General features: G+C 51.0%; 1 protein-coding gene across 1 annotated transcript in view; it reads left to right on the forward strand.

Annotated features, from left to right (window-relative positions):
* Positions 1-269: 269 nt before the first annotated feature.
* The window catches only part of SH3PXD2B (SH3 and PX domains 2B), a 107058-nt gene continuing 92157 nt past the window's right edge, over positions 270-15170 (forward strand). Inside the window, exon 1 of the mRNA XM_039460674.2 lies at positions 270-517. Coding sequence (XP_039316608.1) covers positions 443-517 — 75 coding nt within the window. The 5' untranslated portion in view covers positions 270-442. The remainder of the gene's footprint in view (positions 518-15170) is intronic.

The raw sequence follows: 15170 nt of genomic DNA on the forward strand, positions 1-15170 counted from the left end.
AGGCGGCTGCCTGAGCAAGCGTGCGGGATTGAATCGACACTTCAGTCAATGAACGGGCGGCGGGTGCAGGCCCGTCCCCTCCCCCGGCCCGGCGGCTCAGCACCCGGACAAAGGCCGGGCGGGGGCCGGGCGGGGGCCGGACGTGGCCGGCGGGGTCCGCGCGCGGGGGGCTGGGGCCGGGGCCGGGCCCTTTAAGGGGGGCGGGCCGGCGGCGCGGGGGGCGGTGCGGGGGGCGGGCCGGGGGCGGGCGGCGGCGGCGGGGCCGGGCTGGAGTGCTCGCCGAGCGAAGGGCGGCGGCAGCGGCGGCGGCGGCTCGTGCTCTGTCCTGGTGGCGGTCGCGCTCGGCTCCAGGTTCCCGGCCCGCGGCGGCGCGCCCCCCGTGCTCCCCGCACCCCGCGACCCCCGCACCCGCGCTCGGCCCGCGGCGGGCGGAGGAGCGGCCATGCCGCCGCGGCGCAGCATCGTGGAGGTGAAGGTGCTGGACGTGCAGAAGCGGCGGGTGCCCAACAAGCATTATGTGAGTGCGGCGCGGCCCCCACGCCCCCTGGAGCCCGCGCCCCGCCGGGGCCGACCGAGGGCCCCCGGCTCGGAAAACTTCTGCCTCCAGCGCTTCCCGTCCCCTCCTCCCCTGCTCTCCCCTCGGCCCTGCCGCGGCGCTGCCCGGGTCCCTCCCGACTCCTCCCCCCTGCCTCCCCTTCCCGCTTTTGCCCCGTTCTCCTCCTGCATCCCTTCCTCCCGCCTCGCCCGCATACTCGCCTCTCTGCGGCTCCTCTACCCCTTTCTGTCTCCTCCGTGCCCCCCACCCCACTCCCGTCCTGCTCATGAGTGGAAAAGTCTGGCCCCAGCCGGTGAGGGGGCAGAGACAGAAAGCGGGAGAGAGAGAAGCGCCTGTTCCCAGGCCGCCCGCCCTGCCACTCCTTGTCCAGAGGCGCGCAGACCCGCAGTGCCCAGCCACAGGTAGCCCCTGTAGGGATCGCCGAGTTTGACTCCGTTCTTTTGCAAGAGCCAGCCTGGGCGATGGAGGAGATCTCTCGGCATGGATCATTTGAGTGGCTGCACCTTTAAAGGGTTAAAAACATCCCCTGCCCCCTCTCTCCAGGAACTTCTGTTAAAAAATGGATGAAAGTTTTCTCCTGGCATCTCCCTCTGGAACATGGAAATCTTGTTTGGAGCTGGCAGGAACTTGAGAAAATGGGACAGTAGCGTTGTTGTGCAGATGAGAAGGCTGAGGCTCAGGGGTTGCAGGTCCTAGAACGCAGAGCTGCATTCGAGCTTCCCTCCCTCTAAAAGGGGGGCCTGGGGCTGACGGTGACCTGCAGGTGGAAAGTGGCCCTGCAGCAACCTAGGGGACGCGTCTGCAGATTCAGGAGGCCCTGGGACCACCTCTTCAGGTTCTGGGTGGAGATAAAGGGGATGTGGGGTGATGGGCCCACAGGAGGCCTTGGGGAGGGCCTCATTACAGCAGGAAGGGGGCTCGAGTGTCTCTGGCGGTGAGAAGTGGGCAGTGGCTGAGCCTGGCTGCAGAGAAGTTAACCAGGAAGGGAAAAAGAGTAAGAGGGAGGGAAAAAATCCTAACAAAGAAGTATAGAACAATGAATAGAAAAGGGCGTTGGCTGGCTAAATTCAGCTCCTTGACCTCCCTGGAAGACGTCTTCAAATCTTTTTCTATAAAGAACTAATTCTTACACAGTAGATCTACATGCCTTCCATGAATAGCCTGTGAAATTCTGAAAGGAGATAGCCGGGAACCCATTCCACCCTCTCCACAAGAAAGGGTGTGCTGTGTGATTCTGTATTGTTACTGGCTGGGCAGCCAGTTGTTCAGCCTTTAGCCAGGCACTGGGAAGCTATTTCCTGGACCTGTGGCATCTTTAAATAGAGTGAAGTTTCCCTTGATTCCAGAGCTGAGCTAAATTGTCTTTTTTTTTTTTCTTCCTTTTTTGATTTTTTGTTAACTGTTTTCAAATGCTGCCAAATCTTAGTTTCTTGTTTGAGCCTGTTAGTGCGTAACTGAGTTTGCCTCTTGGGCATGAAGACAGATTTCACCAGCATGGCAACAGGAGGAAGTCTGGAATTCTCCATGCCACCTCCCACCAGGTCTGTGAGCTGGCAAAATGAGAATAGATACCGCCACTGAGGCCCGGCCATCGTGGTCCACGCACCCTCTCTGGCCACTCCATATCACGCTTGAGGGTCTTAAACCCATTTGACAGATGAGAAAACCAGGGCTCAGCAGAGTGAGGTCCCACGCTGAAGGTCACGGTCAGGAGCCAAGCAGGGATGTAGATCCAGGTCTGTTGGATGCCAAAAAGACCACACCACTTCCCAGATCCAGTACCCCCATAATCTGAGTAAAGTCCTCTGAAAAACTGGGAAATCTCATATCATTAGTGAAAACCTGGAAGCTTTTCATTCTCTGCTCTGTCAGCTCCATCACTGCCAGTTTTCTGAAGATTTTGCAGCTTTGAGAAGCATCTTTTGAAGCTTTCAGCCACTTTTTAGGAGCCCCCTGAGACAAGTTTCTATGTTAAAACATAGGTTGGGGTTCGGATCTTGGCTTCCCAGCTGGCAGCTGTGTCGCCTCTCAGCCTCAGTTTTTCATCTGTGTAATGGGGATGGTATTGTCCATTTCCTGGGGGAGCAGCCACGTGGCAGGCAGGGGTGGAGTTCCCTAACCATTAGCTCCCTGCCTGCCTGTCCCGAGATATCTTGTCACTGATTGGGAACATGCCAAAGTCACATGCTGGGGGGACTCACCAAGACCTTGTTTTTCTGCATGTGGGTTTAGTCACTCATGTGATTCAAGGGGCCTTCTCCCTTCTGGCCCAGCCTTCTGGGTTCATCAGATGAGGAGGGGCGATGAGCTGAACTGAAGCCCAAGTCATCCACAGGAACTTTACTGCCATGATGGCAGGGGGGCCGAACCCAATGGAAATGGATGCCTGTGGTGGGTGAACACGACTGCTGGTCCCAAGCTCCGCCCCAGCCCCACACACACTCTGGAAAGAATGGGCATGAAGGCAGCTATTGGCGGGCCTGGACTTTGACTCCCATTTGGTATCCCTCTTTCTGAAGCCACCCTGGAGAGACAGCATCAGCTGGGGAGTTGAACGGTCCTACTGTGTGACCTTGGACTGGTTGGTTTGCCTCTCTGAGCTCTAGCTTCTGTGTAAATATCGCTACGTCCCTCAACGGCAGAGTTTCTCGGCCTCAACACTTTTGCCATTGTGGGCTGGTCATTCTTTGTTATAGGGCTGTCCTGTGGATTGTAGGGTGATTAGCAGATCCCTGGCTTCTACCCACTAGTCATCCCCCTTCCCAGCTGTGACACCCAAAAGGTCTCCAGGCATTGATTGCTGCATGTGTGTGGTAGCATCACACACATCCTACCCCAGCCACTGCACCATAGAATACACAAGTCAGTTTTTTAGATTCCCCTTCACTGCACCCCCTAATTTTCCACTACCCCTTCCCCATTTGCAGCCATCTCAGCCACCACATGCTCACCACCCACTTGCCTGTGATGCACAACATCATGGGTGCTTTAGATGGCATTGGAGAACTGCACCCGGAGTTCAGGATTGCCCATCAGGACTGGGCCACCTGCTCCATCTGAAATGGTGCCTTCTCCAAGATCGGAATGGTATCCTCTCCAGCCCAGGCTCAGTCACCCACAGGCAGAGCCATCATCCATGGGCCCAGGGGCAGAGCCACAGGTCAGGCCTGGAGAATGCGGGGCCAGAGGCTCCAGGGGCCTCTGAGATCCTGGCAGGTTGATGACAGTTATCCATAATGTTGTTTGGAGAGGGCCTCCCTGGAGCCACTGCCCTCTGTTGGGAGCAGGGAGATGAAGGTTTGGGGGGCTGCTTCCTTTCTCTGCTGGCATCTTTCCTGCACTACAGCCCGAGGGCTTGGGGATGAATGGAGAGGGGGCTTCTGAGGATGATATCCTGGGAGACCCTCCCCAGCTAGGTTATCTTCGGCTTGAGGGGAGGAAGAAGAGCTCCAGGTAGAATTTGTGGGTTTTGTTTGGATCACCCCATTTCCCACACTGGAGAGGGATGTGCAGAAGCATTAGTCTCAGCAGCAGGGGCCTGGAGATGCTGGCCGGCTCTGTCTCAACATCTGTAAATGTTAAGAGGAGCAAGATGGTTATAGTATTTATGGCAGCAAGAATAACAGTGGCTCAGTAACCTGAGCAGGGCACTGGGTCAGGCTCTCTAGGTGTGTTTAGGCATCACAGCAGCCCTTTCAAATAGGTACATATATAATTGTTTTTTCAGATGGGTTCTCGTTCTGTAACACAGGCTGGAGTGGTGCGATACTGGCTCCCTGCAGCCTCCGCCTCCCAGGTCCCAGTGATTTTCCTGCCTCAGCCTTCCGGATTGCTGGGATTACAGGCGTTCACCACCACACCCAGCTAATTTTTGTATTTTTAGTAGAGATGGGGTTTCACTATGTTGGCCAGGCTGGTCTCGAACTCCTGACCTCAGGTGATCTGCCCACCTTGGCCTCCCAAAGTGCTGGGATTACAGGCGTGAGCCACCTCGCCCGGCTCAAATAGGTATATTGTCGATATAGCAATAAAATATTTGGCACATAGAAAAGATACATAGAATAAAATAAATATCTATGTCTAGATACCTTCCAAGTCTTCAGATCTCTATATTTTGCCATATTGGTTTCAAAACTTTTTAATTTTTAAGAAATAAAGCGTCGCAGATGCATAGCCCACTGTGACGCTCCCCAGTGCTGTCCCCCCCCCCCGTAAACCACTATCCTGCGTTTGATGTTGATCATTCCCATGCACTTGTGAAAAATAGGCTAATAGATAGGATATTTCTTTAACAGCTTTCTAGAGGTATAATTTACATACTATAAAATTCATCCATCGTAAGTGTGCAATTCGCTGATTTTTAAAGTAAATTTATAGAGCTGTGCAACCATCACCACAATCCAGTTTTATAACATTTCCATCATACCCAAAAAGACCCCCTACACCCATTTGCGATCAGTCCCCTTCCCACCCCAGCCCGTGGACCTTTTAATGTCTTTTCATTTTTACCATTCCCTAAAATCTTGTATTGTCGTGAATGTATTAAAACCATAAAAAAGCATTACACGGCCAGGCGTGGTGGCTCATGCCTGTAATCCCAGCACTTTGGGAGGCCGAGGCAGGCAGATCCTGAGGTCAGGAGTTTGAGACCAGCCTGACCAACATGGTGAAAAGTCACCTCTACTTAAAATACAAAAATGAGTCAGGTGTGGTGGCGCACCCCTGTGATCGCAGCTACTCAGGAGGCTGAGGCAGGAGAATCGCTTGAACCCGGGAGGTGGAGATTGCAGTGAGTCAAGATTGTGTCACTGCACTCTAGCCTGGGCAACAGAGTGAGACTCCGTCTCAAAAAAAGTAAAAGCGTTAACAATTTTGAGATCTGTGTCGATCAGGTAGCTCCAGTTCATTTTAACTGTTGGTTACGATGGCGTTGATGAATATGCCCCTATTTTTTTCAAGCTCCTGCTGGGAACTGTTAGGGTGTTTCCAGCAGTTGACTGTCTTACAGCTGCCTGCTTGCACAGGGATCCACAGTAGAATTACTGGGCCTTGTGGTTTGTGTGTTTTCAACTTTTCATTTACATCCCCTTTGCTCTCTCTTCTTGCTAACACTCCGATTTATCGGACTTTTCAGTTTTTGCCAATTCGATAGAGCCAGTGAGGTTGAGCAGCTCTTCATACCTTTATCAGCCATTTCAGTTTCCTCTTCTGTGAATTACCAGTTTTTATCCTTTGCCTCTTTTTAAATATATTGGGTTATTTGTCTTTTATGGATTGATGGGATTTATTTATACCTTTGGGATACTAATCCTTCGGGTAATTACATTAGTTTTCTGTTTTCCCCTTGAGGAGACTGCAGGTTCAGAGAGGTGGAAGCATGTGCCTGAGGTCACACAGCAAGGAGTGGCTACGTGGGAATTGGGCTAGATGCCCTTCTGTTTGGGAGAGACATGGGGTGACCCTGTGATCCCACCATGGAACTGAGTGATCTTGGGTGGGTCACTTAGGCTTCTGGGCCCTGGTTTCCTCTTGTATGAAATACTGGAGCCATCCAGTCCCTTCTGTGATCTCACCGTTTATTCAGCCCTGACTGAAGAAGTGCAGGCCGCCGCCAGCCCTCAGTCATTCTCACTCCGGGAAGCTCTGGGTGGATTGCACCCCTGGTGTGATGGCTCTGCAGGCTCTGTGCTGCCAGCTCTGAAACCTCCCTCCTCGATTTGCCAGGCTCCGGAAGCCCGGGGGTCACTGTACTGAGCAGCTGAGTTTGGAAGAGTAGATTGTGCCCTTAGTAGGCATTGCCGGCATTCTCAGTCCCATCGGGGCCTCCGGCAGGAGAACCCAATGGTCTAGGACAAACCACGGATCTGCTGCCCAAACTAGCTGCATTCTCTTCTCCAGCCACCATTCCCCGCGCCCCTCCTATCCCTGGCATCTGTTTTGCAGGAACACACAGGGCACGGCAGCAAAGTGGAGTGGCAAGAACTTGGGTGTTAGAGCCAAACATCTGGGTTCAGGTCTGCATGGCCCTGGGCAGCTCGCTGAATGTCCCCCTGTTTTTACATTTGTAAGATAGGTGCAGTGACTTCCTTCTAAGATGATGGCGCAGGCGTTGGGTGATGCATGCACAGAATCTGTACTCCAGCCCTGCTGCTGGAGAGAATCCCAACTGCTAGCATGTGTCTTACCAACCCACCGTTACCTTCATGATGAAAAGACCTGGCTTTGAATTCTCTTCAAGAGCCCCTGAGCGGGGTGACCTTGAACTGAGTGAGGATCTGTAAAATGGGAATAGTCATAGTACCTGGCGCACAATACTGAGCCTCATGGGTATAGAAAGCACTCAGTGAATCTCTTGAACCTGGGAGGTGGAGGCTGCAGTGAGCTGAGATTGCACCACTTCACTCCAGCCTGGGTGACAAAGGGAGAATCTCTTGGCTAAAATCAAATGAAATAAAGATACTCAGTAAGTGGTAGTCATGAAAAGTACAACTGATGATAATAATAGTCAGATCTAAATTTCTGCACCACCTTCCGGCCTGCTGCCCCAAGGGTACACTATACAGTTTTCATGGTTTTTCGTTTAAGAGGCATTTTGGGGGATGCCTGCCCCAGGCTGGTCCTGTGCTGCTGCTGGGATAGGCCCAGGAGCAAGTCAGAGCCATTCCTACCTATTGTGCAGGGGGTTCTTGTCCTCTACTGTGTCTGTATCGCAAGAGGTAGGGCCCTCTTAAGACCCTTTGGGTAGGTTTTTCTTTCATGACTATTGCTTTCTTTTGATTGGGAAAAAGTAGGTGCTTGTCACATAGGCAAGCTATATATGCCAAGTGAGTGGCAAGCAAAGGGCATTTCTGTGTTGATGCTTTGCTCTGCTAGAGACTTACCATTTTCCCCCATCCCGTCCCCCACCCTATAGGTGCAATGTACAAGCCCCTCAGCCCACCTGGCCGGTCATTCTCAGTGGGAGAAGCTGCAGCCTGCTCTGCTACACTCTGTGTATGGCAGGTGTCTCAAGGCCAAAGGAGGTGGAGCAGTTATATCTACAAACTATTTAAATGTCACTTTAGGCCGGGCATGATGGCTCATGCCTATAATCCCAGCACTTTGGGAGGCTGAGGCGGGCAGATCACCTGGGGTCGGGAGTTCGAGACCATCCTGACCAACATGGAGAAACCAGTCTCTACGAAAAATGCAAACATTAGCCGGGCATGGTGGCGCATGCCTGTAGTTCTAGCTACTTGGGAGGCTGAGGCAGGAGAATTGCTTGAACCTGGGAGGCGGAGGTTGCGGTGGGCCGAGATCGTGCCATTGCACTCCAGCCTGGGCAACAAGCACAAAACTCCGTCTCAAAAAAAAGAATTTTTACACTGTAGTTCAGACTTTGAATCAGTGCCATTCTGTGCCTCTGGTGGGGTGAGAAAAAGCATCAGACAACTTGGGTTCAAATCTCTGCTCTGCCACCTACCAACTGTGTGTGACCTCAGACAAGCCTTTGCGCCTCGGTTTCCTCATCTATAGAATAGGGATAAAAATAGTTGCAATTTCATAGTGCTAATAATGTGAGAATTAAAGGGGCCTAGCATCTAACTGAGGTTTGATAATGGTAAACTGTATTCGGAGTGTACAAACCTAGTATCATTTATGATCATAAAAGGTGGGTAACCACTTAAAATTGCATCGGTAGAGAACAAGATAAATGTGCTATGTCCGTGTGCTAGAATGCCATCAAGATGGTAAAACTATTCCATCTTCTATCACAAGAATATTAAATAGCTAAAGCTGGTTTGCAGAATAACATACTCAGGCTGATTTTCACCTGATTACAAATGAAGGATGAAAATATGAGTCTGTGTAAGCTCAGAAATACAGCTGATAAAATCTCATTCCTTTTTTTTTGCTTCTCTGTGCTTTTCTGTTTTCCGAATGTTCTGCAAGGAACACATATTCTTGTTTTTAGTAAAAATAAAAAAACAGCAAATGCTCATTTTTTAAAAGAAGCTGGGGCAGCTCCAGCCAGATCCCCACATCCTGCTGTCCACCCTGTCCCAAAGGATTCTCCTGTCCTCCACCTCAGAGGCTCTTTCCCAACTCCTGCCGCAGAGGGAGGTCTCTGGATGTGGCTTCCCAGTCTGTGAGCTAGAGAAATAGAAAGTGATGAGTTTAAAATACCACGAGGGAAGGCTTGGGCAGATGCTTACCTGGTTAAAATGCTCCTTGCTCAGCAAGTCCAGGCCCTGCCCCATCGCGCTTACAGCTGAATAGGGTTGGGAAGAATTGCAGGTTTAAGTTCTGCAGATCCGGCATGGTCTGTAGTCTGAGGTCACAGGGCACCAGAAACGTCATCCAGGTTAGAGATGTGCCCTACAGCCCACTTCCCTGGGCGTTCCGTGTGTCCTCTTGCTTCCCCCCGGAGGTACTGGCAGGTTGGCAAGCAGCCCAGTTACCATACTGCCAAACAAGGAAGGCTGGAGGGACCGTGCCATTCCCTCCATGACACTCATGTCCTGCTTGCAAAGTGTGCGTCCTTTTTCCCTCGGAGAGAGAGCTGTGGTAGAGGGAACGTCAGGGGAGCAGTCTTGCTTTGCATGACTCAGTTTTCCCCTTCCCCTTAGCGATGAAGCCAGCTGTGGGTCCCTGCAGCTGCAGGAAAAGAAACTGCTGTCCCCTGAGCAGCCTGTTAGTCTGGTGGGTTCAACCAGTGAGTTGTGAGCACCCACACGTGGCCAAAAGAGAAGATGAGGTTTATTGAGAAGGCCATGTGGCTTCTGCAGTCTGGGCCTGGGTTCTAATTTGATTCTGTCATTCAATCGCTGTTGGCCCTGAGCCTTCTCTGGGCAATAGGGGGCTTTGTTGGGGAGATCCAATGAACTTTTATGCAGAATGCCTGAGGAGGGGTGCTGCTGGCCTGGGTAATGCCCAGAACCTGAGGCTCTGTGGTCCCTATCCTAGAGCCCTTGTCTGAGGTTGGCGGGCGGGGTCAGCTGGCTCCTGGGTGAAGTTGGCATCCTTTGCCAACTTCCCATGATGTGACATGGGAACCGGCTGAAATGATAGACTCAGGAGGCTCTGCGCCTCCAGCAGTGGGCCGGGGCCCAGGCTTGTGTGGCTGCCTCCTCAGGACTCTGCCTCTGCAGAAGCCTGCAAACCTGAGCTCTACCACAAGCCATCGGACTCTGCTCCACTCTGCAAACTGCAATACTTCCTCCTCCCTTATTTGCTGGCCTAGATGCACGCCTGCAGGTGGGCGTGACTCTCAGCCCAGGGCCGCCTTCAAATGGTAAAGGGAGGAGGGGCTGTGGGCAGAGCTCACCTGCCTGCTTCTGCAGCCCTGTCTCAGGCTGTCCCAGGGCTGAAGGTGGCCAGAGTTACCAAATGAAAATGCATGATGCTGGCCAGGTGCAGTGGCTCACATCTGTAATCCCAGCACTTTGGGAGGCCAAGGTGGGTGGATCATGAAGTCAGGAGTTCAAGACCAGCCTGACCAGTATGGTGAAACCCCATCTCTACTAATAATACAAAAATTAGCCGGACGTGGTGGCAGGCACCTATAGTCCCAGCTACTCAGGAGGCTGAGGCAGGAGAATTGCTTGAACCCGGGAGATTGAGGTTGCAGTGAGCTGAGATTGTGCCACTGCACTCCAGCCTAGGCAACAGAGTGAGACTCTGTCTCAAAAAAAGAAAAAAAAAAGAAAAAGAAAATGCAGGATGCTCAGTTCTATTTCAATTTCAAATAAACATGCAATATTTGGGACATATTTATGAGAAACAATTATTCATTGTTTATCTGAAATTCAGATTTTACTGGGCATTCTATTCTTTATCTGGCAAGGCTGCCAGAACTACCACTTCGAAAAACCAATAGCAACCACCAAGAAAGCTTCATTTTACGGGCTGGGCGTGGTAGTTCATGCCTGTAATCCCAGCACCTTGGGAGGCTAAGGCGGGAGGATCATTTGAGCCCAAGAGTTCGACACCAGCCTGGGGAGCATAGTGAGACCTTGTCGCTACTAAAAATCAACAAAATTAACCGGGTGTGATGGTTGTTGCCTGTAATCCCAGCTACTTGGGAGGCTGAGGCAGGAAGATTGCTTGAGCCCAGGAGATAGAGGCTGCAGCGAGTCGTATTTGTGCCACTACACTCCAGCCTGGGCGACAGAGATAAACGTGGATAGGCAAAATGGGGACTGAGACCTCAAGAAGATTAGTGTCCTGACAGGCAGGCAGACAGGTGCCCTGGGCTTCTGGGGACCTGGTCCTGGGGAAGGCAGCACCGCAGAGGTGACCTGAGGACAGTCACAAAGCATGAGAGGGGTGCCGCCAAGGGGGCCAGGGCAAAGGTAGTACAGGCAGAGAAAACAGGAGGGTAAAGAAATGGAAACCCTGGCACATGGAGTGCCTGAAAAAGCAGGAGAGGTCTGAGTGATGGAGATGAAGCTCTGTGGGCAGGTGGGGGCAGGAAGGATCTGGGGGCTCCTGGCTGGCCCGATAACCAGGAAAGAAGGCATGGGCCCCCCTGAGGAAGACCATAGCCCCACTACAGCACGCGAAGGCTGAGACCAGGCTGGGGACCAGAGGCAGTTCAGGATACAAGTCGCTGGAGTGGCAGGAGGAGCTGGTTGGTGCTCAGAAGCAGTTCCCCAGCTTGAGGGATGGGGTAGGAGAGCCCTTCACAGGAGAAGGCAGGAGGCAGAGCACAGAGACCCAGGAGCCCCTGTCCAAATGGGGAGCCATGTGCAGACAGTGGAGATGGAGGGGGAGAAAGAGGAGGGAGGGAGGAGAGTTATTAGAGGGGACTGTGCAAGCCAGTACTAATTCAGAATTTCCAGGGTGATTAAGTAACTCCAAATTTGTTTCGTTCTCAAGATTCAACAGTAACTTTTATTATTAACAGTATGGAAGAGCTATCATTTATCTGAGTGCTTACTATGTGCTCGAGGCTTTTCATGCTTTATGTCCTTGAATCCACACAGCAGCTCTGAGAGATAAGGAGTATTAGGATTCTGGGATTGCACGTGACAGAAACACACGTGGCTAACTTAAGCCAAGCAGGCTGTATTGAGTTAGTCTCTTAAGTTAGACGTGGCTAACTTAAGCCAAACTCCAGTTGGTGGGGCTGGCAGAATCAAGGGAAAAGCTCAGCACCCAGTCTCGAAAAGAACGTGGGCAGCTGGAGCCATCCAGGGCATGGGAACTCCAGTAGGTATTAGGACATCACCAGGCAGGCAGCTGATCCACCCAGTTTCAGACCTTTTAGCCACTCAAGAGTCCAATTCCAGAAGGAGAGACTGACTGGCCCAATGAGATTACCTGACCCTATAGGCCAGGCGTGAGTGGGATAGTGAGATCGACGGCCTCACTGGAACTGCAGGTAGTGAGAGGGATCGCTGTGGAAGGAGATTCAGGGCACCGTTGCTGGGAGAAGGGAGCATGGAGCTTGGGCAGGCAAAAACAGTACATGTCTGCTACATGGATGCTGTTATTGGCCCATTTCACAAATGTGGAAACTGAGGCTTCGAAAGGTGAAGCAGTTTGTCAGGATCCCCCGCCTATCATTGACTCTTTGTAAGGGGACAGTCACCTTTCCACCTCCCATCTCAGTCCTGAAGGAAAAAGTTGCCTTTAAGCACACAAGCATGGTATTTTCTGTTTTGCTTCGTTAAGCAGAATCGCATGGCCCCCCGCCTGCTGTGCTGGCAAAGAAAGCTAGGACCCACGCGGTGGCGTCACCATTTCCTCCTCCTCAGCCAAGGTGTGAATCAGCAGCCTGTGGCTTCAGGCCACTCTTGGCTTCCAGTCAGTTCCACAGATGTGGGTTTATTGTCTGCCCTGGGCCAGTTTTGACCCAGAGCCGGAGAGAGGCTAAGATGATCAGGCACAGTCTTGTCCTTACAGAGGTCACCGTCTGTTCAGAATGCATCTCTATAGGATAAGGGCTGCGATGGGGCCTGGAGTACCCGTCCCTGCTGGGACAGAGAGGTGCACTCTCAGGTGGGCTCAAAAGCAAAGGGGTGTTCAGGGGCTGGGAAAGCCGAGTAGCAGCGGGGTTCTTTACATGGGAACTCAGAGGGTCCTTGAGCGTGGAAGGAAAAGAATTACATCTTAATTTTCACTAACCTCCAACTGAAATTTAGCATTGCCTTCTATTATGAATGAAGGTGGCAATCCGCAGTGGTATTAGTAATACCTGTGACTTTGTCACCCATAGCGATTCCCTGATATTTTCGTCTTACTTGACAGTCATTGCATGGATCCCCACAGAGTATCTATACGCCTCACGACTTCCAAGCTGTGGTGTCATTAGACCCACCACTAGGTTCTGTTATTTCTGGTCTTAATAAAGATGTACATGCAGTCACAATTTTGTTTTTTGAAACATTTTGATAACTATAATTCAGTATCATTGGTTTTATTTGGGATCTCTGTGTTTCACTCATCATCCATCATTCTGAGAAGGGGTCTATGGGTTTCCTCAGATGCCAGAGAGATATGGCTCTGAAGAAAGATGAAAGACCCCTGGGTAGAGAGGTGGGACTTGGGAGCCAGATGGCATGGGTTGGACCTGGCTCTGCTCTGTGTGATCTTGAGCCAGTGACTGAACCTCTCTGTCCTTCAGTTTCCTCTTCTACAGAATGAGAATAACAAGAGGATCCACTGTGGATTGTTCATGTAAAGGGTTTAGAGTTCTTCCTGGCATGTAAAAGTGCTGAGTAAATTACCCGTTATCATCTATAACATCATCATCATCGTCATCATCATGTATCTAACTAGTGATGTGCATGTTTAATAAGCAACCCCAAATGACGTGACACAGGCCATCTGGAATGACCACATATTAAGAAACAGACGCTAATTAAGGATGTACTCCTTAAAATTTGCAGCTGCTTTCCCCCAAAGATTTATATATTCGGATATTCAGCAGTATGGTAATTTAAACAATGTTCAAGTAGCCTAAATGTTTATCATTAGAGCCATGATTAAATAAATGATATACAGAGCCTTACAATGGACTATAAGGGCATCTTTAAAAGTGGTTTGTCCAAAGGGTGTTTGATGAAATGGGGAAATCCCTGCTATCCCATCCAAATGAAAAAAGCCAAATCATATGTATAGTGTGACCTTAATTTTGAAAAATCTTTCTATGCATAGAAAAAGGGTCTGAGAAGAGGTATGCTCAGAGCTTCATCTCTGATGGTGGAAATGGATCGTTTTTAAGACCTCGGACTCTGCAGTCAGCCCGTTTTATTCCCAGATTGAACAAGTCACCCAACTTCCTTGGGCCTTACTTTCCTCCATGGCAGAATGGAGACGATAGAATAGCACGACCTCACAGAATTGCTAAGATAGAGCACATTAAGCGCATTCTAGACTCTTGAATGTTGTTAGTGATTACGGCAAACTGTCTACATTTTATGTATTATCCAAGCGTTCTCTAGAGGGGAGAGGACAGTGTAGGATGGCTTGTAAGTCCACACAGGGCTCAAATTGGGACAGGGGCAGGGATTAGTCTCTGCGAGATTAGGAGCCCAAAAAGGGAGGGGTCCAGGAGTGGCCAGGGGTACCCACAGAATCTGACCCACAGAAATCGGACCACATATGATTTCATGCAGGAATCCCTTCTCCTCCCCTGTGACACCACTGAAAGGTGGCTGTCCCCAGGATCTGAGAGGAGACTCTCTTTACATTCCTATCCTAATTCTCGTCTCCTTCTATAGACCCTAAGCTCAGTGGGAAGGGAGGATGAGGCTGGACTCAGTTGGGTTATTGTCAAGAGAGTTCGGGGTGTTCAGGGTCTGGGAAAGCCGACTAGTGGCGGGGTTCTTTACATGGGAGGAATTCAGAGCGTCCTTGAATGTGGAAGGGGAAGAATGATATCTGATTTTTCACTAACCTCCAACTGAAATTTAGCACTGCCTTCTATTGTGAATGCAGGCAGCAACCCGCGGTGATATTAGTGTACACATATTCACAATTTTGTCTTTTGAAACATTTTGATAACTATCATTCAGTATCGTTCGTTTCATTTGGAGTCTATGTGTTTTCGTCATTTTAAATCATTCTGAGAAGGGATCTATGGATTTCCTCAGATGCCAGAGAGATTCTAGAGATTCTCAGAGATCCTAAACCAGCCTGGTTGGCCTGCTTCTTCTGAGCAACCCTTCCGTTACCTCACCAGGCTACCCAGCTTTGACGCTGAGGTCCCAGTGCACCAACCCCATCATCACATGTACACACTGAGTTCATCGTCATCTAGGGTATGACCCCCCATTGTGTGTTCAGGGCCTTGCCTAGAGTAAATGTCCAGCCCAAGTGTGTTTCTTGAACAAAGCTGTTAACTGCTTGGGCCTTGCCTGTCCCAAAGTCCCGTGATTCTAAGGCAACAGCCACTGACGTCCTTGGTGCTGAGACAGAGTCACATTCCACGTGATGAAACCCTGCTGGCCCAGGCCGAGCAGTCAGTGTGTCACAGTGGTTGAGCGACAAGCTTTGGAGGCAGCCGGGCCTGAGTGCAGACCCTGGCTCTGTCACCTTCCAGTTACGTGATTTGGGCTGAGTTTAAACTTAACCTCTCAGAAGCTCAGTATCTTCTTCATCTCTAAATGAGGGGGAAGGAGGGTCA

The sequence above is a fragment of the Saimiri boliviensis genome, chromosome 20, assembly GCF_048565385.1.
Source record: "Saimiri boliviensis isolate mSaiBol1 chromosome 20, mSaiBol1.pri, whole genome shotgun sequence".
Taxonomy (NCBI): domain Eukaryota; kingdom Metazoa; phylum Chordata; class Mammalia; order Primates; family Cebidae; genus Saimiri; species Saimiri boliviensis.